The sequence below is a fragment of the Mesoplodon bidens genome (assembly GCF_964165515.1).
Source record: "Mesoplodon bidens genome assembly, chromosome: 4".
Classification (NCBI taxonomy): Eukaryota; Metazoa; Chordata; class Mammalia; order Artiodactyla; family Ziphiidae; genus Mesoplodon; species Mesoplodon bidens.
This window is the reverse complement of record NC_138160.1, coordinates 78,411,005-78,434,082: the sequence shown is the minus strand read 5'-3', so window position 1 is coordinate 78,434,082 and position 23,078 is coordinate 78,411,005. Positions and strand designations below refer to the sequence as shown.

Genomic DNA, 23,078 nt, shown 5'->3' with positions numbered 1-23,078 from the left:
GTAGATGCGGCACGTGGGCTCAGTAGTTGTGGCTCGTGGGCTCTAGAGCGCAGGCTCAGTAGTTGTGGCTCACGGGCTTAGTTGCTCCGCAGCATGTGGGATCTTCCCGGATCAGGGCTTGAACCCATGTCCCCTGCACTGGCAGGCAGATTCTTAACCACTGTGCCACCAGGGAAGCCAGTAAGTGGCATCTTAATGAGTAGTACCACCAGCACTTGTTTAACAGTTGTCAGGAAGAAACAAGCGTGTAGCCCTTACAGTTCCCAGTCTGGTGTAGTATAGTATATATGGGAAGGGACACACAGCTGGACTAGTGTCCTTAAACTGGTAAAAGAAGAAAGCATCACTTGATGTTGAAAAAAATACAGATGGAGAATTGTAGTAGTAAACTAAAGGGACTTGTAATTCTGGCTGAAAATATAAACAGGTTCAAAAATGGCTAATTTCAGTGGTAAAGGTAGCTCAAAGTTATAAAAACGTGTTTTGACAGTCAGTCTATCAAAAACATTGAATGCATCTATTTGATATTGAGAGACCTTTTTTTTTCTGAGACCTGTCTTTAAACTTGCATAGAAAAATCTGAAAGATAACTTGCTGTAATTCATATAACCTTTGCAGACATGCTATTAACAGCAGCCTTGACCTATCTGTCAGTCAGATGACTACATGGGTACATATAGCACTAATACAAATAGTCTTGATAGCTTATTTAAGCTTCCTAAGCTCAGGTGAGACAGTAAGTAAAGTGAAAATATGATACAGCAATTATTATACTGAAAACCATCTTTGATTTCCCAAATATCAACGTTTAAGTGGCTCTTTTCCTTTTAACCCAGGTGAGATAGAATATCAATGTTTATCAAATAATAAGTTATAACTTTTTATTCCATTCATTCATTCATTAAACAAATATTTAATTGTGTACCTACAATGTACAGGCACTACGTTGGAAGTGGGAATAAAGTAGTGAGAAAGAGAAACAGGGTCTGTGCCCTCCAAGAATTATTATCCCACTGAGGAATAAAACTCAGATCATATTTTAACCATCTCACACAGAGAGTGATAGTGATATGGAATACAAGGCATTCAACCTTAGATTCTTTTAATTATTGGACTGACTGAGAAAACAAAGAAAGAAAACAATTTCAAATAGGATAATATGAATAGTTGTATCTTACTTTGGATTAACCTTACTTTCCAAAAAAGTAGAAGGATTTTAAAGAGAAACTGGTGAAACTTTGTGAAATTAGCACATATTATTTCATTTAATGCTCACAACAAAGAAATTAAACTTCAGTTAGCTTAGATAATATTCCCAAGATTATACTACAAGTTAGTAGTAAACAGAGAAACTAGGATTCAAAAGTAGGCAATCTGATTCTAGATCTCTACTCTTATCCCCTATGCTTAGTTGCCTAATTTTTGAGGACTGAGTAAAATGAAAGAAAAAAAAGTTACAATAGAATAAAGTTTGGGAGAACTGAAAAAAGCAAGTAGCAAGAAGATTATGGTCTTTAGAACAAATTGTAAAGTGAATAATAAAGTAGCCATTGTATAACTAAATCAAAATAAATCATGGACTAAACAATTTTATAGACCTTTAATGTTTAAGAAAAACAAAATTACTAGCATATAATTTCAGTATTTTAAGAAGATTAAAGAAAGCTAAAGATTTAGCCAAATTAATACAATCTAGGGATTAAGAGATTTACATTCACCTTTGTGGAGAAATAAAAGAAGTCAAAAAGGATACATGTGTGTATTATAGCAGTGGGCTGCCTGTTAGAATCATTTTTATTTTATTTTTTACCTGATGGAGTGATGTCCTGAAGTATAGTCCAGTTTTCCAAATTTTTGTGTTCGGTAGCCATGCTTCTCCATGACATCCATCCATGTTGTATAATTTGGATCTAAGCCCTTAAAGTTATTCCAAGATTCTGTTAAGTGAGTGAAGAGGCCACTCCACATTGCTGGGGGGAAAAAATGGGATCAGTGTAAATAAAGCTTAACAATTCGTTTTAATGATTAAGACAATGATACCGAGAGAAAAGAGACTGACTACTAGTTTAGAGCTTGTACTCTGCAACAAGATATATCTGCATTAAGTGTTTTACCTAACATTTTTGATTGTTACCTCGTTTTATCAAGGGGAAAACTGAAATGAATTACTATTTCCATTTTACAGGTGAGTCTCTAAGGCTTGCAGCAGCGGTCCCCAACCTTTTTGGCACCAGGGACCAGTTTCGTGGAAGACAATTTTTCCGCAGACTGGGGAGGGGGGATGGTTTCGGGATGATTCAAGTGCATTACATTTTTGTGCACTTTATTTCTATTATTATTACATTGGAATATATAATGAAATAATTATACAACTCACCATAATGCAGAATCAGTGGGAACCCTGAGCTTGTTTTCACTTGCCATTCACTGATAGGGTTTTGATATGTCTTCAAGCAATTGATTTATTATGGTCTCTGTTTAGTCAAACCTCTCTGCTAATGATAATCTGCATTTGCAGCCACTCCCCAGCACTAGCATCACCGCCTGAGCTCCACCTCAGATCATCAGGCATTAGATTCTCATAAGGATTGCACAACCTAGACCCCTCACATGCGCAGTTCACAGTAGAGTTCACACTCCTATGAGAATCTAATGCCGCCGCTGATCTGACAGGAGGCGCAGCTCAGGCAGTAATGTGAGCGATGGGGAGCGGCTGTAAATACAGATGAAGCTTCGCTTGCTCATCTGCCACTCACCTGCTGTGCAGCCCAATTCCTAGTAGACCAGAGACCGGTACCGGTCTGTGGCCCGGGGGTTGGGGACCCCTGGCTTCCAGGTTAAGTTGTTTAAGGTAAATAAATGGAATTAAATATAAAGGTTGTCTGACATGAGTCATAAAAATAATCACTAAGTATTTGTTGGTTAATTTTCCAAGTTGGTCAAATGAAGTACAGATCTCATTTCCTAAAAATCCTCAAGGGTTTTCCATATTTCTTATCTATATACTGGCTTGCCACAAAAAACTTATGTGTACTATGTCTTCTCTCTCATTTTCTACAGCTACCATTATTTAGTCAATAAATCTTTTTTTTTCAAATATTAACAGACCTAAAGGGAGAAATAGATAGCAATACAATAATACTAGGGGACTTCAACAGCAGATAGATCTTCCAGACAGAAAACCAATAAGGAAACACTGGACTTAACCTACATGTTAGAACAGATGGAATTAAGATTTTCAGTACATTCCATCCAAAAGCAAAAGAAAGTATATTCTTCTCAAGTGCACACGGAACATTCTCCAGGAAGATCATATGTTAGGACACAAAACAAGTCTTCATAAATTTAAAAAGACTGAAATCATATCAAGCATCTTTTCTGACCACAATGATATGAAACTAGAATCAGTTATAAGAAGAAAACTGGAAAATTGACAAATATATGGAGTTTAAACAACATGCTCCTGAACAACCAATGGGCCAAAGAAGAAATCAAAAGAGAAGTCAAAAAATATCTTGAGACAAATGAAAATAGAAATACAACATAGCAAAACAAATGGCATGCAGAAAAAGCAGTTCTAAGAAGGAAGTTCACAATTTTAAGTGCCTACATTATAAAAAAGAAATAGCTCAAATAAACAACCTAACTTTATATCTCAAGGATCTAGGAAAAGAAGAACAAGCTAAGCCCAAAGTTAGTAGAAGAAAGGAAATAACAAAGATCAGAGTGGAAATAAATAGAGACTGGGCTTGCCTGGTGGCGCAGTGGTTGAGAGTCCGCCTGCCGATGCAGGGGACGCGGGTTCATGCCCCGGTCTGGGGGATCCCACATGCCGCGGAGCGGCTGGGCCCGTGAGCTACGGCTGCTGAGCCTGCGCGTCCGGAGCCTGTGCTCCACAACGGGAGAGGCCACAGCAGCGAGAGGCCCGCGTACCGCAAAAAAAAAAAGCCCTGGGGTATAATTTTTTAAATTGTGAAAACATTTTCAGTATGGGACCACTTCCAGTAATATTAAAGCATGCGCATACCTGCGCGCGACGGGCAGCAGATCGGAGAGTTTGTGTAGGCATTCAGAAAGGAAGTGCCGTGTGCTTTCATGAAGTTGATAAAAGGAAGTTTCACTACCTGACTTCCTGGATAAAATGTTAGCCTTCCATCCTGGAATAAAGAAATTTAATTACCATTGATTACATCACAAAAGAAAATAATTTCCTTTAATTTTAACCATAAAATTCACAAGGAGCAAAATACTTCAATATGTTCCTAAGAATCCTCAAAAGATAAAAACAGGTAGAGAAACAGTTATCATTCGCTGGTTCATAATATTGAGAATTCAATGTAGTGTGACATTTGGATCCATTTGAATATAGTAAATAAATTAAAGGAACTTCCTGGAAAGTTTCTTTTTGGGGGATGATGGACTGAGTGAACCAATGTTTATTGAGTATTTAGTATGTGCCAGGCACTGTGAAAGATCTGGAGATACAATGGTGAATAAAAACAGAGTCGCTGACTTCATGAAACTTACAGTCTAGTAGGGGAGGCAAAAAATATACTCGTAAATAAACTAAGAATAATTACAAGTTACTGTGATATGTGCTTTGAGAAAAACCTAAGATACAGAATAACAAGGGAGACCTACTTTGATACAGGGAAGGCTTCTCTGGGAAGTGAGACCTAAAGAATGAGAAGGATCAGCCATTCAAATAACTTAAGGGACATGTAAAGTTAGCGATACCTGCAGGACTTAAGTGGAGATAACAACTAAGCAGCTAGAGAAATGAGCCTGAAGATTGGAAGAGATGTTTGGGTTGGAGATACGCATTTTGGAATCTAATTGGGAATTGAAGAACTCTTCTTGGTAAAGAGCAAAAAGAGAAAAAAGGATGTAACTCCAGTCCTGGAGTTATATCTGTTGTATGTTTTCAATGTAATTGTAAATAAACAGTTTAAAAGTGAACCAATCCAAAATACAGGATATACATAAATCTTTGAGATGTCTGAGATTTCCAAATGGATATATAAATTAGGCTGTAAGGTACAGACAGGAATCTGGAGCTCAGAGAATTCTATCCTGGTGAAATAAGTCTTTAACACATTCATGGTATTGAAAACTGTGAGACTGAATGAAACCTTTAAGGGAGAGAGTGAAAGAGAGGAAAGAAAGGAACCCTGAGGAGTCCCGAATAAGAGATGAAGACAGCATGGGAAACCGAGAAAGAATGGCCAGTGAGGAAGGAAGATATCAGTAGACTGAGTCTCTTGAAAGCTGAGAGAAGACAGTGTGTCAAGAAAGGGTAATAGCTGTGTTGAGAGGGTGTGTAAAAGAAGGCCAGAGGGGCTTCCCTGGTGGCGCAGTGGTTGAGAGTCCGCCTGCCGATGCAGGGGACGCGGGTTCGTGCCCCGGTCTGGGAGGATCCACGTGCTGTAGAGCGGCTGGGCCCTTGAGCCATGGTCTGTGGGCCTGCACGTCCAGAGCCTGTGCTCTGCAACGGGAGAGGCCGCGGCGGTGAGAGCCCCGCGTACCGCAAAAAAAAAAAAAAAAGAAGGCCAGAAAATGTACACTGGAATTAGTAGGATGGAGTCTGTTGGTGATGCTGACAAGAGCACTTCCAATGGAGTTGTAGGGATGGACATCTAAAGCAGACAGGGAAAAGAGAATGGGAGGTGACATGGTGAAAAGACCTCTTCTGAGTAGTTGTTTTGCAAAGCGAAACAGAAAAATGGGATCGATGTTAGAGTTAACTGGAGGATAAATGTGGGATTAAGGTCAGGTGTTTTTAAAGATGGGGAATATTAGAGCATGCTTGTATGTTGAAATAAATACCACTTCTAGTAGGCGTAATCACTGAATGCTAAGCAAACAACTCCTGACTTCCTGAATGATGAGCTAGGGAGCCCAAGACAAAAGTGCATAAGAATTTTGTTAAATTCAAACTCTCAGAAACTTATCCTCGTAAATCCCAAATGCCTAGATGTATTATTCCTACAATCTTTTGGATATGGGGGATAATAACCATTTGTAGCCACTGGTTGTAATCTAGACAACCCAGCCACCCAGGTTCATCTAGCTGGAGGATGCAGCACGTAGTCATGTGGCAGAAGCACTGCAATGATTCAGATAGTGAGGCTTGGACTCCAAGTCCTGCAGGCTAGGTTCAAATGGGTATAACGACCACTGCAAACAGCTACAGCAGCGTATCTATAACTCATGTTAGCAATTTCTTGACTCATTGCTATGACTGGTACAAGGACTTCATCTGCATTGAAAGCAGGCTAGAAAGCAGGGATCTTTAAAGTGCAGAGCAGCAGGGATAGCAAATGGCAGAGGGGATAACTGCCTCACTTGGGGAAGTTTCTAATGTGGAATGTGTGAAAGGTGGTCCACGTAAAGATTACTGCCTAAGATATATAAGGCACTCCACAAATATTTAGTGAATTAAATGAAACGAGTCTTTAATTCAGAGCTGTTCAATTTACAAAAGGGAAATTTAATATGTTCAAAATTCAACAGTGTATTTTTGCAAAGCTTAATAAACCTGGATTAAGTACATCAGTGGAAAGATTTGTATTTCATTAGGTTCTTAGAAAATATTTAAATTATGCTACACATATCCTCAACGTCAAAAGCATACCAATACTCTAAACAAAGATCAAAATTACTATATTATTAGAGAAAATATTAAACATTTCTAGAAGCTTTGGTTTTTTAACTTCATGTAGTTTTTACACACTAGCAAATACTTTAAAAAATAGAATAAGGGCTTCCCTGGTGGCGCAGTGGTTGGGAGTCCGCCTGCCGATGCAGGGGACACGGGTTCGTGCCCTGGCCCAGGAGGATCCCACATGCCACAGAGCGGCTGGGCCTGTGGGCCATGGCCGCTGAGCCTGCGCGTCCGGAGCCTGTGCTCCACAACAGGAGAGGCCGCAGCAGTGAGAGGCCCACATACCGCAAAAAAAAAAAAAAAAAGAATAAAACTGGTACCAACTGCTCATGGTATCAATGGGAGGTGGTCCACATAATAATTAATTCTGAACTGAAATGGATCTTAACATGGTTAGCTGATAAAAACACAAAGAAAGTTAAGTTTTCCATAGTGTGGTACTGTGGTTCACAATGGATAGTCAGTCATAGGTCAGACTATAATTCTGTCACATTTAGTTGGGAGAGAAAATCTTACAGAATGGCTTTCAGAATAACTTCCGTAATTTAATAATGACCCATTTCAATTTTCTCAAGGTCATTCCTACAGTTCAAACAAATACAGTACTCTAACAGTGGGCATTTAAAAAAGAAAAAGAGGCCCACTAATTGGCTTTCTGCATAAAAGTGACAAAAATGATACCAATTGCCTTAATTTCTGAATTTTGCTATTATTCTGGACTCTCACGGGTCCAGGCATTTTCCCCCTTGGGATGGATGAGCTTTTTGTGTAGATATGATTTTGTGATCTGGATTGCTCCTTCTAGAACCATGACTTGGTTCTCAGTTCCTCATCATTCTGGGCCAGGGAAAACCAGTGAAGTTTAGATTTCAAGACATCATTCTAATGAAAGAATATAACAGTAACTTTAACTGTCTAGATGTATTATCAAGCAAGACTGTTAGGAGCATTCTTTTCAGATCTGTTCACCAGACTGAATGAGATCCTCACTAGACTCTGGTATACAGTCCTGTGCCCACCTCCCACTCCTGAAACCTCACCCAAACTAAAAACAATGCAGGTGCAGGGGTGGAAGGAGGGAGGCAGAGAGGATGCTTGTGCCCTTTAAGACCCAGGCAGAGGTGCTTATTTTCTCTTTTTAAAAAAAGGGTTTGGGCTTCCCTGATGGCGCAGTGGTTGAACGTCTGCCTGCCGATGCAGGGGACACGGATTCGTGCCCCGGTCCAGGAGGATCCCACATGCCGCGGAGCGGCTGGGCCCGTGAGTCATGGCTGCTGGGCCTGCGCGTCCGGAGCCTGTGTTCCGCAACGGGAGAGGCCCCAACAGTGAGGCCTGCATACCGCAAAAAAAAAAAAAAAAAAGGGTTTAAGATGTAATTCACACATCATAAACCCCATTTAATTTGTACAATTCAATGGTTTTTAGTATATTCAGAGAGTCGTGCAACCATCACCACAATCGATTTTAGAACACTTCCATCATGTATTCCTTGTATCCCTTAGCCATCACCCGCTAATCCTCCCATTTTCCCAAACCCTAGGTAATTGCTGACCTGTCTCTATTTTCTGTCTCTGTAGATTTGCTTTCTCTGGACAAACAGAATCATACAATATGTGGTCCTTTGTGAGTAGCTTCTTTCTCTTAGCGTAACAATTTCTAGGTTCATCCACACTGCAGCATGTTATCAGTACTGCATTTATTTTTTTATTGTTGAATAATATTACTAAATTTTCTTTATCCATTTACCAGCTGATGTATATTTGGGTTGTTTTCAATTTTTGGCAGTATTAACATTCATGTACAAGTTTTTGTGTGGACATATGTTTTTATTTCTCTTGGATATATACCTAGAAGTGGATTGCTGGATCATATGGTAACTCATGTTTAGCATTTTAGGAATTGCTAAACTGTTTTCCAAAGTGGCTGCACCATTTACATTCCCACCAGTAGCGTATGAGGGTTGCAATTCTCCCATATTCTCGTGACTCTAGTTATTGTCTCCTTTTATTTTTCTTAATAAATTTATTTATTTATTTTTGGCTGCATTGGGTTTTCATTGCTGTGCGCGGGCTTTCTTTAGTTGCAGCGAGGGGGGGCTACTCTTCGTTGTGGTGCGCGGGCTTCTCACTGCAGTGGCTTCTCTCGTTGCGAAGCATGGGCTCTAGGCGCGCAGGCTTCGGTAGTTGTGGCACATGGGCTCAGTAGTTATGGCTCGTGGGCTCTAGAGCGCAGGCTCAGTAGTTGTAGTGCAAAGGCTTAGTTGCTCCGCGGCATGTGGGATCTTCCCAGACCAGGGCTCTAACCCGTGTCCCCTGCATCGGCAGGCAGACTCTTAACCACTGCAGCACCAGGGAAGCCCTGTAGATGTTCTTAATCAGAATGAAAAAATTCTCTTCTATTTCTACTTGGTTGAGTGCTTTTATCATGAAGCGTTATTGAATTTTGTCAAATGCTGTTTCTGCATCTATTGATGTGATCACGTTTTTTGCCCTTCATTCAATTAACGTGTTCTACTACACTGACTGATTTTCAGATATTAAACCCACCTTACATTTCAGGGATAAATCACACTTAGTCATGGTGTATAACCCTTTCTATATATTGCTGACTTTGATTTGCTTGTATTTTTTCAGGATCCTTTCTTTTATATTCATAAGGTATTAGTCTGCATACAATATTTATATACAAAAATATATAAAAATCTATGTGCTTATACTATACTAAAAAATAAGCCAAATATTTCAGTCATCTTCAGAAGTTTCTAGGATGTTTTGATGCACCACCCAGGTTCCCTTTTAGAGTGAAAGATTGCCTCTGCTGAAGAGAGTTGTCTTGCCCCAAATGGTGCCTCATTCTGGGAGCATTCCACAAGTAATGGCCATCCAACATGAGGGTACAAAGGCCTGGTCTCCTCACCACAAATGGAAACAGTTCTGAAGCATCATACTAGCTTGAGAACTACCCATAAGATCAGCTGAGGCCTCCAGTGAGACAGTGACAAAACTCAACTTCTCTCTGCACAATCCTGCTTTCTTCCTTTACCTTTGATCTCATGAGTACTCCCTAATAAACCTCTTTCATGTTACTCTCCAATATTGCCTGTTTCCTAAGTTTAGATAATCATAAAGATTACTTTAATATTCTCAGCAAACCCTATGGGTATATCCAGATTATGTAACTTTAATCATCACGGGTTAATCTATGAGGAAAGGCAATCCAACATAATGATTAAAAGCACTCTTTGGTGCCAGACATGCTTAACACCAATAATCTATGTGACCACAGTAACACCCAGTCATAAAAAACTAATATTATAATTAGTAACCAAACATTTGTCCAAGCATTAGGTTTAATATCATGGATAATACTAAAAGTATCAGGTAATGTTGACAGTAGTATTCTTTTTAGTTGATGGCCTGGGAGAGTTACAAAAACTTTAAGTTTGGGATTAAACAGCAACAACAACAACACACATACACACACATACACAATTAATCTGGAATATGGGTGAGTGTCAAATTATATCAACTAATGAATATAAATCAGTACTAACAGGATTATCAGACACCTGAGTAATAAAAATAACGTTGACCGCTGGAAAGCTAACAGGCCTTTATGTTGAGATAGAATGGTATTTTTCCCCACAACTGAATCACGTGGGGGTATGGATTGAAAGTTTATTAGTAGTGGTAAGATAATTTAGTGGGTCGAGGTCAGCAATTAAAAAAAAATTGCAAAGATGCTAATTGGAGTGCATCTTACTAAAGTATGTTTTATTTGTTTCACATGCATATCTATGTGGTGCACGTGTGTGTACGGGGCCTCAAGGTAAAATGCATTTCTTACTTTGCATCAGGGTAAAACACGTTTGAAAGTCTCAGATTCTGCTCCCCAAAGCCAGCAGCACAGGAAGGGCTCTGGGCCGGTCGCGGGTGTGTAGCGGGGCGCCCCCTCCCCTGCCTTTCCGTACTTACAAAGGAGTCGCTCACGACTAGCACCACGTTAGGCGCATCTGGCCAAGCCTGAACTGCTCCCCGCCTCTGCCCACCTGCCCCAGGAGCTGTTGTTGCCAGCGCCGAGACTGCGACCACCGCCACCCACAGCAGCAGCATCACGGGGAGCTGTTCTGGGAGCCCGGCCTCTGGGCGCTGGACCCTGCCCCTCCCCCAAGGAAGTTCCACCCGAGAAGAGGAAGGCGAGGATCGCAGAGATCGCAGTTCGGTTTCCTTCACCCGTGGAACTACAACTCCCATCAGGCTCGGGCTGGGCACATGCGCAAAGGAGGAATTCCTCTTTCTCGACTCACGTTGAGACCTTTTAATCAAATACCGAGCGAACTAAAACCCAGTCACGTGAGCGAAGCTTGGGAAATGCGCATGCGCTCTGACTTCAGATTTGGCGTCTGTAGGAGAAGCATCTGTCCCAGGTTGGTTTTGGTCGCTGTCGCTTTTGCAGAAGTTGGAGCCGGTAGGCAGTTGAAATGTTCCCTAGAGAGAGAAAGGATCAGGGGCCGAGGCTGCTTGTTTTGCGCCGAGCAAGCGTGGCTGAGTGTTAGGTGAGACCGTGAACTGGGAGATGATGAGGTGGCAGCGCGTCTGTCACTTAGGTTGGATTGGGCGGTTCGTTGTGGGGCCTCTGGACCGCCTAAGGTGCCATATGGATACCGGGTGGCCCCTGGAATACCTTCCTCCCAAGGATATTTCTAGCCTGCCTCATCCTATTCGCCGCTTTGCCTGTGCAGTAAGGATTTATTGTGCTCTGGTGGGGTGAGGAGCCGGGCCCGGTAAGAAAAGTTTCATCTTCTAGGTGAGGATAAGCTTAGGTGGACTTTACCTTCAGAGTGCAAGGGAGAGAAGCTGGACGGGTTCTCAGAGGGAGAAATGTTGGGCTGTGTGACGTGTTCGACGTAGATTCAGACTACCATTGTTTTGTTGCAGTGGTTTTGAAAAATCACTGGTCCTCTTGACTGTTGAACTCCTTTGGAGAAATCTGGAAGAAGCAGGTTTCTGTCCCAGAGCCAGATTCCTGATTTCATTATTATAGTTTCAGGTATATAATTTGTGCCTCACATTAGTCGTTTTAGTATTTTGACAAGAAAAGGAGTTGTATTTATTTACATAAAATCAACCTTTAATACTAATATTTGACAGTATTTTTTGCATACAGTAATTGTAAAAAGGACAGACCTTATTTATTTAACACTCATATGGTGCTTATTATGTGCTGGGTATTATACTACGCATTTATTGAGCGCCTGTTTTGTGCCAGGTACTTTTACATGGAGTGTTTTCTGTAATCCTCACTTTCATCATTTTTCAGATAGGAAAGCTGAGACTTGGACAGGTTAAATGACCTGCCTAAGGTTACACAGGGAGCCAGTCTGAGTAGGACTTGAATTTGAGTAGTCTCTTCCCTAACTCATTGCCATGCTGTTTCTAATTAACTGCAAAATGTTATGCCATTCTAGTGAACTTAATCTCTGTTAGTGAAGCAGCATTGTTAATCAAGCAGCATGCTAAAAATCTATGGGAGCAGACAAATATATAAACAATAGTACCTGACCATAAGGACCTTACACTCTAGGGAAAAAAATAAAATAATAATACAGTATGAAAGGTAATACACATAGGCTCCCTCATGAACAGGCTATGTTTCAAATATTTGTTTTGAGTTAATTTGGAATGTAGAACACATTTTACCATAGAAACAATGTTGACTGACATTTAGGTTCATAAAAAATATATTTAACTTTATCTGTGGCATAGTATTGATTTTTGTAAACTATTTACTCTCTCTGGCCTTGTTTTCACAGGACGTGTATTCTGAGTTCCCGGTCAGGATGACAGGAACACATCTTTTTCTTTCTCTCTCTCCCCTTGGCAGTGTCAGTGGGAGCAGGTGCTGTACTGGGTTGGAGTGAGATAGATATTTTAGGGTCCCAGACATACAGCGCTGGAAAAATCTAAGAGACTTCTAGTCTTATTCTCATCTACATTCAAGTTGTTGTACAATATTCCTCCCAGGTGGATTGTGCAGTCTGCGCCTTTTCATCTCCAGTGATGGGAAACACACTTCCTTCGAGGGGCCTGTGCCATATTTGTACAGGTTTAATTATTAAAAGTCCATATTTTGAGTTGCAGTCAGTCTCCCTCTACTTTTGACTGTTCGTTAGTCCATTTACCTTCACTTTTACATGAATAATCTCTCCCTTTCAACAGCCCTTTTCACCTTCCCCACCAATTTTTTTTCCCCCAGGTCTCCCCAAGTTCCTTCGGGTAATTATCACGTAATTTCAGGTTTGTTTGTTATTTGATCACTCTTTTCTGGACATAAAGCATGTTTGCTAATCAGTCACTTACCCTGTCAGAAAAGGTACTTCTGAGTTGTTTGTGCACATCTTTCTGTGTGTACATGTGTGTATGTAGTGTATTGTAGTGAAGGAGGGCTCCATTATGTGTATGTTTAGGTCATCAGTTAAAGAGATCTACATTACGGGTTACCTGCTTTAGTGAAATACTTTGCGGTTCAGAAAAGTCTTCAGTTGAAAGTCTTGGTCTAGGTTTTGGCTCTTCATAGTTTTTTAATGTCCAAAATACCAGCAGCACTATATTCTGCCCTAAGAAAAGGAGACTAAGTTTGCAGTTAGTGGCCATCTGGAACAAATTCGGTATTATCTTCACCTGCTGTGATTCTATGACTATTTTTTGAATATCCACAATGTACCACACACTAGGAAATAAAAGAGAGTAATAGGAATAGTTTTTTTTCCTAACGAACCTCCAGTCTAGTTGTGGGAAACAAACACTCACAGACCTGTAAATTTAATAACAGTATAAAAGGTAACAAAAAGTACAGTTAACTGCCAGACAAAAAACCCCAAACCAGAATATCCCAAATGGTACCTTGAAGAATGCTAGTGTGCTTCACAATGTTAATTGCTGTTCATTGAAATAAATGTTCCATAGTGGGGATTCCCTGGTGGTCCAGTGATTGGGACTCCACACTTTCACTGCCAAGGTCGTGGGTTCAGTCTCTGGTTGTAGAACTAAGATCTTGCAAGCCGAGCCACGTGGCCAAAAACAAAAAAAGTTCCATAGTAATATAAGTTTCAGAGTTGCTGGGTTAAACTAAATTTGGGTCTTTACTATAGGGTTTCTTAGAGCCTTTAAAATGCTAACATGCACTGTGACTTTAAAAGAGTGATACATATAGTGCGTAGTATTCACAAAATTACGAGGTCATATTGTTAACACCTTTAAGCATGTTAATATTCCTTTGAATACATTTTTGGAAATGTTAGTAGAGACAGTAAGGGTTGTAAGTTCAGACTCTAGTGTAAGATTTATCTGAGATGGCTTTATGCTTGACACTTAAATTTGGCTTTGAATTACATGTAGCCTTTGAGTAGACAGAAGAAAATGTGGACAGGCTGAATGGGAGAAGTAAAGACGGAGATGTGGAAAGCATTGGGGAGTGGTGAAAAAAGTAATATGAGCTAATATTGAAAAGGGGATTCTTCCTTTCTCACTTTAGCAAATTGAGAATTACTGCTTTTTGACAGTGGGGAAACTAAATGTTTTTGAGTAGGCTTTGGAAGCTGGAAGGTCACAGTATTTGACAGGTGTTGGATATGTAAGGAACTCCAAAAATATATCACCTTTATTTAGGGATTTTTTTTTGACCTGAGAGACAGAATACATCTGTATAGAACATAAAGCATCTGTTAAGTTGCAAGCTTTAGTCTAGTATTTGTGTAATGACTAATTTGAAGGAGATACTTGTGTTTGATGATAGCTGTCTTTTGAAGAACATAGGCAAGAAGGTTGCTTCTTGAGAGATCAAGGAAGGAAGGATTGGGGATTTTAAATGTGTAGAGAAAGTATATAATAATCACTGTTGGTTAGGAATGGGAAAAAAGTGGTGAAGTTGATTGAGAGGGTGGTAGGAGATACGGACAACAGAGCTAATAGCTATTGTGTTCAGGTACTCCGTCTATGTACATGTCAGGTAAGTGATCTCGTTCTCACTTTACCAATGAGGAAATAGGCTTGGAGGTGAAGTAAGGTGCCCAAGATCTGTGGAGACTTGAATCCAGATCCATCTTTCTTGACTTGGTGGGTGGATATGGCAGAATGAAGGGGCTGACAAAATCTGGGGCATTTTGTAAGAACAGAGTTGAAACAACTGAGTAAATCAGTAAAATTAGGTTGAGTGAGGAGGGTAATCATTTGTAGCTGGCTGGCGGCTTAAAGAAGTTAGTGAAATGGGGAGTCAGGCTTTAACTTTTATTTTACTTCCTCACCCCGTGTTTAACTTTTATTTTACTTTCCTAAACATTATTAGGATCACAGTACTTTCTCTTCTTACCAGTAAGACCCTTTTCTGTGGAACTAACCCTTCTATTTAAGTACGTATATCACTAGTACATGTCTTCGTCCCTACCAGGTTCACCTAAATTTTGTTCATTTCCTAGTTCTAAAGTAGCATTGTTTCCATTTTTACTTTATTCAGTTTTTCAAAACTACCTCCATTCTCTCCAGGAAGCATTCTAGATTAATTTTGTTTGACAGAATCCATTCCAGAGAGATACCATCAAAAGATACTTAGAATTTGTAGTCGTGTAAAGTTTGTGTTAGTATTTCAGATGGCTATTTAGATGGATTTTTAATATTTAAAAAAAGTCTGCTCTATTTTATTAAATTACAAACTAGTCTAGTTGCATTATATGGGCAACTTTTTTTCATGTTTATAATTCCTTATGTGGCTTAGAACAAGATTCACTTTAGTGTAGTCAGCTTGCAGATTGTGAGTAAATAGTGCCCTTAATTGTCCTAGATTCAAAGCAAAGTAGCGTAGAAATAGGTGATATTCTCTTCTGGCTCAGTTTTTTATGTTGAAGTCAGTGTATTTTGAGTTTCTGTAAGTTTTTTCTGAGTCATTCTGATTTTTTATGATGTTCCTTTTACACCTTGTGGCTATGGCAACACAGTTTAGACTGATTCAGAAATTTGGAGATTACAATTAGTGTCTCTTTGGGAAAGAAAAAAGATGGAAAATTTTACATAATTATTTCTCATGTTTTAAATTATGAATTATGAAGATTGAACCTGAATCCGATGTTTTAAAAAATTCAATATGTGTTGGGTTGTGTATGTCATCTTTTTTATGTGCCTGTCTTATATTTTACTTAATTTAGATGGATAAACATTTAAGGAACAATCTGAAATTCAATTTAAAGAGAAGATAAAGTGATAATAGGTAAAAGGTAAGTGTCTAGAATGCTAAATAATAGGTAATTGGAGTCTACTTTTACTTAATGATTGTTTTTACTGGTTCTTTTCAGAAGGAAGGTTTAATAGTGTAGGTTATGGTCATCACAGAGTACCTTTAGACTTTCATAATTAGATTTAAAGGTATCATTTTTTGCTTTTCTGTAATTAACTTCCAGTGTCATTATTGTTACTATTTTTTAAATTATTCTTCTTATTTTTGCTTTGTTGAATCTTTGTATCTCCACAACTGAATGTAGCTTAAGGTTCCGTAGCTTTAGCTGGAGTGTGTAGGACATAACAGTTCATCTACCTATGTTAGTTTTGAGGTATATCATTGTCTTTTGGCATGGTTGTCACTTTCTTTTTTTTTAGATATAATTATTGCTCTTTATGCTTGATTTGTTGAATAAAAACCCTTTTAGGTTGGTAGTAAAAAAAAAACCTTCATTGAGTGAAAATGTGCTACATGAACACTCATTTAAAAAAGTCGTTGAGATTGAGGAGAAAAAATGGGAGGAGAGGTAATAAGGGAAAAATGTGTGGGGCTGTGGAAGAATATTAAAGACACTTGTAAGAGAGCCAGAGTTTTCTCTGAAGTGTTGGAAATGCTTGGAATAGAGGGAAGTAGCCCAAAGAGAGGAATATGAGGTTACATAGACTCATTTTGGGTATTAGCTTTCCACTTTGTGAAAGGAAATGGGTTTGATGGTACCTAGTAGGTGGTTAGTGTTCCGTAAAGCTTTGTCTAGAACATGAGTGGATGAGCCTCTTCCTTCTCCACACCACTTCCCAAAAAAGGGGAAGAAATTTTCAGGGCTAGAAAGCGGCAGATTATTTTGTCTTTAAAAAAAATAATCTCCTGAAACTAATATTTATGTATATATATGTATTTTAGGTGCAGAGAGAGGGCCTCAGTGCTAGCTTATTATGCTAAATGCCAAATCAGCTGAATAAGGAACAGGAGGAGAAGAATAGAGGCTTGCACTGCAGCAAGTGTAGGTGTAATTATATGTGGAGACATATAGGGATGTAGAAGGGTATTGAACATTAGAACTGGTTACCAAGAGAAGAATGGATTTTGTCTCATATGGTCTTTAAAAGTAACCTACTTATGGGCTTCCCTGGTGGCGCATTGGTTGAGAGTCTGCCTGCTGATGCAGGGGACATGGGTTCGTGCCCCGGTCCGGGAAGATCCCACATGCCGCAGAGCGGCTGGGCCCGTGAGCCATGGCCGCTGAGCCTAAGCATCCGGAGCCTGTGCTCCGCAACGGGAGAGGCCACAACAGTGAGAGGCCCGCGTACGGCAAAAAAAAAAAAAAAAAAAAAAGGTAACCTACTTAGAAGCATTTGACAGCTCCATGTTTGCTGCTCCATTTAAATCCAAATTTGTCTGTCTCGTTTTCAAGGTCTTCTGTAATCTGGTGCTCTACTTTACCTGCCCAGCCTAATTTTCCTGTTCTTCAGCAAGTCCCTTCTGTTCCGTTCAGCCTGGTTTCCTTATTGTTTCCTCCACGTGCCATGCTCATTCCTGTCTCTCCAACTTTGCTCGTGCAATCAATGTCTCTGGCTGGAGTAATTTTCCTTCTTCCCTCCATTCTCAAATCCTTTCTCCATCTAGTAGCTGTTAATTACTTCACCCCATACTTCTCTTCTCTGAACTCCTATTGCACTTGCACTCGTTATCCTTAATTTAGCATTTGATTCTTTAATGACTCATATGTCTTAGGTCTTTCTCTTGATTGAGATTGTATTCTTTAGAGCAGAGGCCTTCCTTTCTGTTTCTTTTGTGTCATATACGGCATATAGCTTGAGAGCTGCATAGCTGCATGTTGTTTTAGTGCTAGTTGGTTCTACTTTGTCCAGATGTGCTTTTACTCGTATGTTGGGTGATAGAAAAGCTGGTGATCTTTCTCCTGGAAAAGTTGCATTCTTCTGTTTGTTTTTACTTCGTCTTGTCTTAAAACTGCCTTTGTTCTTTTTTTTTATTTATAGCTTAAAATTTTATTTATTTATTTATTTTTGGCTGCATCGGGTCTTTGTTGCTGTGTGCGGGCTTTCTCTGGTTGCGGTGAGCGGGGGCTACTCTTCCTTGTGGTGCGCGGGCTTCTCATTGCCGTGGCTTCTGTTGTTGCGGAGCACCAGTTCTAGGCGCACGGGCTTCAGTAGTTGTGGCTCATGGGCTCTAGAGCGCAGGCTCAGTAGTTGTGGTGCGCGGGCTTAGTTGCTCTGCGACATGTGGGATTTTCCTGGACCAGGGCTTGAACCCGTGTCTCCTGCATTGGCAGGCAGATTCTTACACTGTGCCACCAGGGAAGTCCCTGTTTTTGTTCTTTGTTAACTTAGACATCTCTTGATTTTTTTTTCCCTTGAATGCTTCTTTTTATCCCTTTCAGTTGGTCCAGATTAGTTGTCATCATCATTGATGTTCTCTTCTTTTTAGTCTGCAGGTTTATCTACCAAAGATAACTTTGGTGTGAGAAATTTAAAGTGAAATTAGTGTAGAAATTTGTTGCCTGCTCCAAACAAGATTTGTAGACTATAAAAAAAATCCTTCTGAAGTTTGCCTCTAAATTTATGCCAATATAATTTCAGGTAACAGCAATTTCTAAAATAAGAGCGTATGAAATATGTTGCTTTAATTATCTAATTATTGTAACTATGGAAAAAGTCACTTTTCTGCCTATTTAGGGAATCTCATTTTGGCTGTAGATAAATTGATATTATGATATCTTAATTTTTATATTATTTGAATCTAAGATTCCTTAAGTCAAAAGGATTGTTTTTTAAAAAAATTCCCAAGCTTCTTAAATTTCTTTGATCTTGTACTTCTGCCTCAGCCTCTTTGGAAATAAAGGACAGTCTGTGTACCGTGTCAGCAAGCCATCTTCTTGGTTCATGTTGCTGCCTTGAACATCAGTGGTCTATAATGACCTAGTGTTTACCTAGCTCTGTTTTGCCTTCTTGAGATTAGAATTCAGTGGAGTGGGCAAGAAAATGTTTCTTTTTTCAACATCAAGTTGTAGTTGAATTTGACTGGTTTATTGGTAAACCAGAATAAGCTGTGAAATCTTAAGATATGTTAGTTTATTTAAAATTACATTAGTGTATCTTATGTTTTAAGATTAAGTGAAGAAATACTTTGTCTAGGGAGATGCAGGAGGGAAGGGATGTGGGAACAGATGTATATGTATGACCGATTCACTTTGTTATAAAGCAGAAACTAATAAAAAAAAAAGAAGTACTTTGTCTACCAATTAAAATATCTATCTATTTATTTATGTTGGAGTTGAAATATCTTTTTATGGCTGAAGTTAGTATATAGTCCTCTTGCATATTAATTGCCTTCATTTAAGTGTGAACATTACATTTATTTCTCTTCAAAGAATACCATATTACAAAGAATACTATATTACTCTAATCGATTCTAAAGTAGTTCTTACTGTGAAGAAAGTTAATATCCTGATTTATATTTTATAGAAACTAACATTAAAACAGAATGCTTTCTTAAACTCTTACATCAGAGTTACTGAAATTTATTTGTGTTTGTGTTTTCACTCTGTGACTTAGACTGATTCTTCTTGCCTCGTGTAGAATTGGACTGAGCTTGGCATGTGTTTTCCATCCTGGCCCATAAGATCATCTGTGTTTTAACCTACTATATGGGGAGTGGTTATAATTCAAATAACAATTCAATTCAACAAATGTTTATTAATATATACAGTTTGTCAGATACTGGGTACTGAGGATGCAGCAGTTAAACAGCAACAACCCAACAACAACAGATAAAAATCCCTGCCTGCGTGGAACTTAACGTTCTGGGGGGGTTGGGGAACAGGTAATAAATAAGATAAAGAAGTAAAATATATACTGATGTATTAGATGGTGACAGGTGCTTTGAAGAAAAATAAAGGCAGTGTTAAGGAGGAGATTAGGGACTATTGAGTGGTTGGGAGTTGGGGGAAGGAAGTGTTGACATTTTAAATAGTGTGGCAAGGGAAGGTTTCATTGAGGAAGTGACATTTGAGTAAAAATCTGAAGAGATGATCTGGTTTTATGTTTTTTAAACATAAGATATATTTGTTTTAGGGGAAAGAATGTTCCACGTAGAAGGAATTACATTTGGCTTTTTATTTTGACAGCATGTCCAGCAAGGAAGTAAAGGCTGCTCTAAAAAGTGCTAGAGATGCAATCAGAAACAAAGAATACAAAGAAGCTTTGAAACATTGTAAGGTAACCAGTATTTTTTTCTTCCACAATAAAAATGTTACCTGTTTATGAGCATCACTGATTTGTAATATGGGAATCCCTTACTGTCTAAATACAACAAAAGTAGTAAGGCTTTTTGAGTAGGACCGTCCCAGTGGCTGTGCCAGGACAAGCCGCTTCTGCCACTTAATTTCGTCTCCCTCTGTGTTGGTAACTTACCAAAGCCAAGTTCTCAAAACCTGAATGTCTCTTAGGGGTCTTTTGATGGGTTGTACTGCGGAACACTATTGTATCTTAAAGTTTTTGTTCTTTAATGGTATGTGGACATTTCAATTCTATTTGGTTTGTGGATGGGAGAATCAAGATTCCAAAGTCCCTTTCTATGCTGATGGGGATGTTCCAGTCCAGAACGAGAACTTGAAGGTGCAGGAGAGATGCAGTGTAGTGCTAGGAGTGAAGTCCGTGGGAAGGTGGGTGAAGATGGGATCCAGGGCGTGAGAGGAGGGCCTTTGATACTTCTTCCATTTAACAGAAGGGAAGATAGATGTAGATCCGTAGCTGTCGGGTTTGCAGATTTGGGGGTGGGAAGATAATTGTTCCCCTCTGATGGCTCCCATTTTCTTAGTGAAGTGTAACCTGAGGATGGAGGAGGAGTTGTATAGGAGGTTTGAGACAAAAGAAGGGATGAAATAGTTGTCATTTATAGTGAGAAAAGAAACTTAATAGTAAGGATTAGAAAGCTTACCAGGCCCTAATGAATGTCCATTTGAGATTTCATGTTACTCAAGTGAAATCGGTAAACTCAACTGTGTAGTTTCTTCCTTCGTGTTAAACTTCTCAGGCTTGGAGATGGGCATGATGGAATTCAACTGTGGGTAGTAAGAAAGTTGAGGGGAAAGAGAGGCCAAGGAGTTGAGGATGTTTGCAAGGGAGTGATAGGTCATGGAGTCAAAGATGGGAAAGGAGAGGTAAGAATTGAGCAGTGGGGTGACAATGCAAAGGGGGTGAGGTAAAAAAAATTGGACATAACAGAGGTTAAAGAATTGTTACCATTACAGTAATTGAACTGGGAGGATAGGAGAGGTGCATACTGGAAACCCAGGTTTTGGATGGCTGAGTAATGCTGAGGATAAGTAACTGGGAGGCCATGGCATTCATTGGGTCATCTGCATGAATGTTAGAATGATTAAAGGAATTGAAGTGGAGAGGAAGAATACAGTATTTTCACTGAAGGAAAGGGGAGTTCCTAGGAGGCTGGTAGATGGTAGCAACAAGAAGGATATTTTTTGTAGTATAGCCAGATGGCTTGAGCTTCAAAAGTACTGGGGTTTTTTTGGGCTTCCCTGGTGGCGCAGTGGTTGAGAGTCTGCCTGCCGATGCAGGGGACACGGGTTCATGCCCCGGTCCGGGAAGATCCCACATGCCGTGGAGCAGCTGGGCCCATGAGCCATGGCCACTGAGCCTGCGCATCCAGAGCCTGTGCTCCGCAACGGGAGAGGCCACAACAGTGAGAGGCCCACGTACCGCAAAAAAAAAAAAAAAAAAAAAAAGTACTGGGGTTTTTGAAGGAGGGAGGAGTAGAGGAACAATGTAGGTATCAGTGTGAGCAAGGAGAACCCTTTCCTCACCTGCTGGTTGGTGGTATGTGGGATGTTCGAGAAAAGAAATCAGCTGCAGCATGTAAGATCTGTAAGGGAACAGCCGAGCCTCGTTGAGGCAGAACTTGGTACAGTTAAAAGAAAGGTTGAAAATAGAGAGGGCCCTTGGCTGTCCAGATTGGGAGTTCCAGAGGTTACAATGAAGAGTTTAGACAGTGGGAGGGAGAGAATTGGGTAAGATTGGGGGAAATAAATACATAACAGTATAGGGTGAGAGCCTTAAGGGGTGAAGGATGCCCTTATGAGGTTAGGTTTCTAGTGGTGGCTGAGCCCAGCAGAGATGGAGACCACGACAGGACTAATCCTGATATAGAAGAAGGTGGGCAATCTGTTTAAACCAGGGGAGAGAAGAAGGAGGTGTGGGAGGGGAGGGACTGTTTCCTTCAGCACTAGGCTGATCTAACTAATGCACATATGAATTTGCTGCTTTTATTATATACAGCAGCGCCATAGCACTCTTCTTTCTGATTCAGATATGAATTTCTATAATTTATGCCAGAGAAACTCAAATGGAAAGCAAAGATGGGGAACTAGTCAGTGGCAAATGTATGATTACTTATGTGTAGTAACCAGAATGTTGATTGAGACTAAAGGAAATTTTTAGTGAAGAAATGTTGCACCTTAGTGTATTTGCTGTGTCTTGTCTGATTTATCACCTTGTCTGCCTGTGTGCCTCTATAACCCAGTATAAGCATCCCTTCAGGGAGCCTCCTCTGACTTGTGTGGATGGAGTTTGGAGTCAAATACTTTTTTCTTCACATTATTTCAGAACTCCATACTTGCTTTCACTACATTGTTATAATTATTTCCTTAAAAGCCTGTTTCAGATTCTGAAAACCTGGTCATCAGGCAGATAGCCGGTCCTTACTGATTGTGGGTTGACTATGGCATTTATCATTTGCTCAGCAGTTATGTGCCAGTCATTGCTCTTGGTGTTGGGGACACAAATGTTAATAAGGCCCAGTATTTGGAGCTTAGCTTTGGTGGTTACCTCATTGTTGCTGGTTTTTTGGGAGGTAGTGTTATGGGATAGAATGGAGCTTGTGCTGCATATTGGTGACAGATTGTTAGAAGTGTTATGTGGATGCACAAAAGCCTAATAATCTGACTGTTTCAACTCCTGGAAATGTTCTTATTTTCTCTAGAATATGTAAAACTTTAAGAGCTAATTTCATTTTAGCTACTAGTTTTATTTTTCTTTCACTAGAACATCTTTGCTTTCTGTTTCAAACTATTTTACCTTAGCAAGTAGTTGTTACTTCTGAAAGTAGTAGCTTT

The 23,078-nt window shown here is 39.7% G+C and overlaps 2 protein-coding genes across 6 annotated transcripts in view; one reads left to right on the top strand and one right to left on the bottom strand.

The window, feature by feature from the left end:
• ARSK (arylsulfatase family member K) overlaps positions 1-10,859 on the bottom strand; it is a 38,122-nt gene extending 27,263 nt beyond the window's left edge. Inside the window, exons 1-3 of one of the 3 annotated variants that reach the window (XM_081232935.1) lie at positions 10,639-10,859; positions 4,028-4,157; positions 1,811-1,970 (exon numbers count right to left, since the gene is read on the bottom strand). In XM_081232935.1, coding sequence (XP_081089061.1) covers positions 1,811-1,970; positions 4,028-4,157; positions 10,639-10,776 — 428 coding nt within the window. In that variant the 5' untranslated portion in view covers positions 10,777-10,859. The remainder of the gene's footprint in view (positions 1-1,810; positions 1,971-4,027; positions 4,158-10,638) is intronic. The other 2 variants (XM_081232934.1, XM_081232933.1) reach the window with 2 other exon arrangements.
• The window catches only part of SKIC3 (SKI3 subunit of superkiller complex), a 140,912-nt gene that overhangs the window by 39,503 nt on the left and 78,331 nt on the right, over positions 1-23,078 (top strand). Inside the window, exons 1-3 of one of the 3 annotated variants that reach the window (XM_081230446.1) lie at positions 11,016-11,090; positions 15,861-15,929; positions 20,076-20,166. In XM_081230446.1, coding sequence (XP_081086572.1) covers positions 20,077-20,166 — 90 coding nt within the window. In that variant the 5' untranslated portion in view covers positions 11,016-11,090; positions 15,861-15,929; position 20,076. Of the gene's footprint in view, positions 1-11,015; positions 11,091-11,113; positions 11,220-15,860; positions 15,930-20,075; positions 20,167-23,078 lie in introns of those variants that run through there. The other 2 variants (XM_081230447.1, XM_081230448.1) reach the window with 2 other exon arrangements.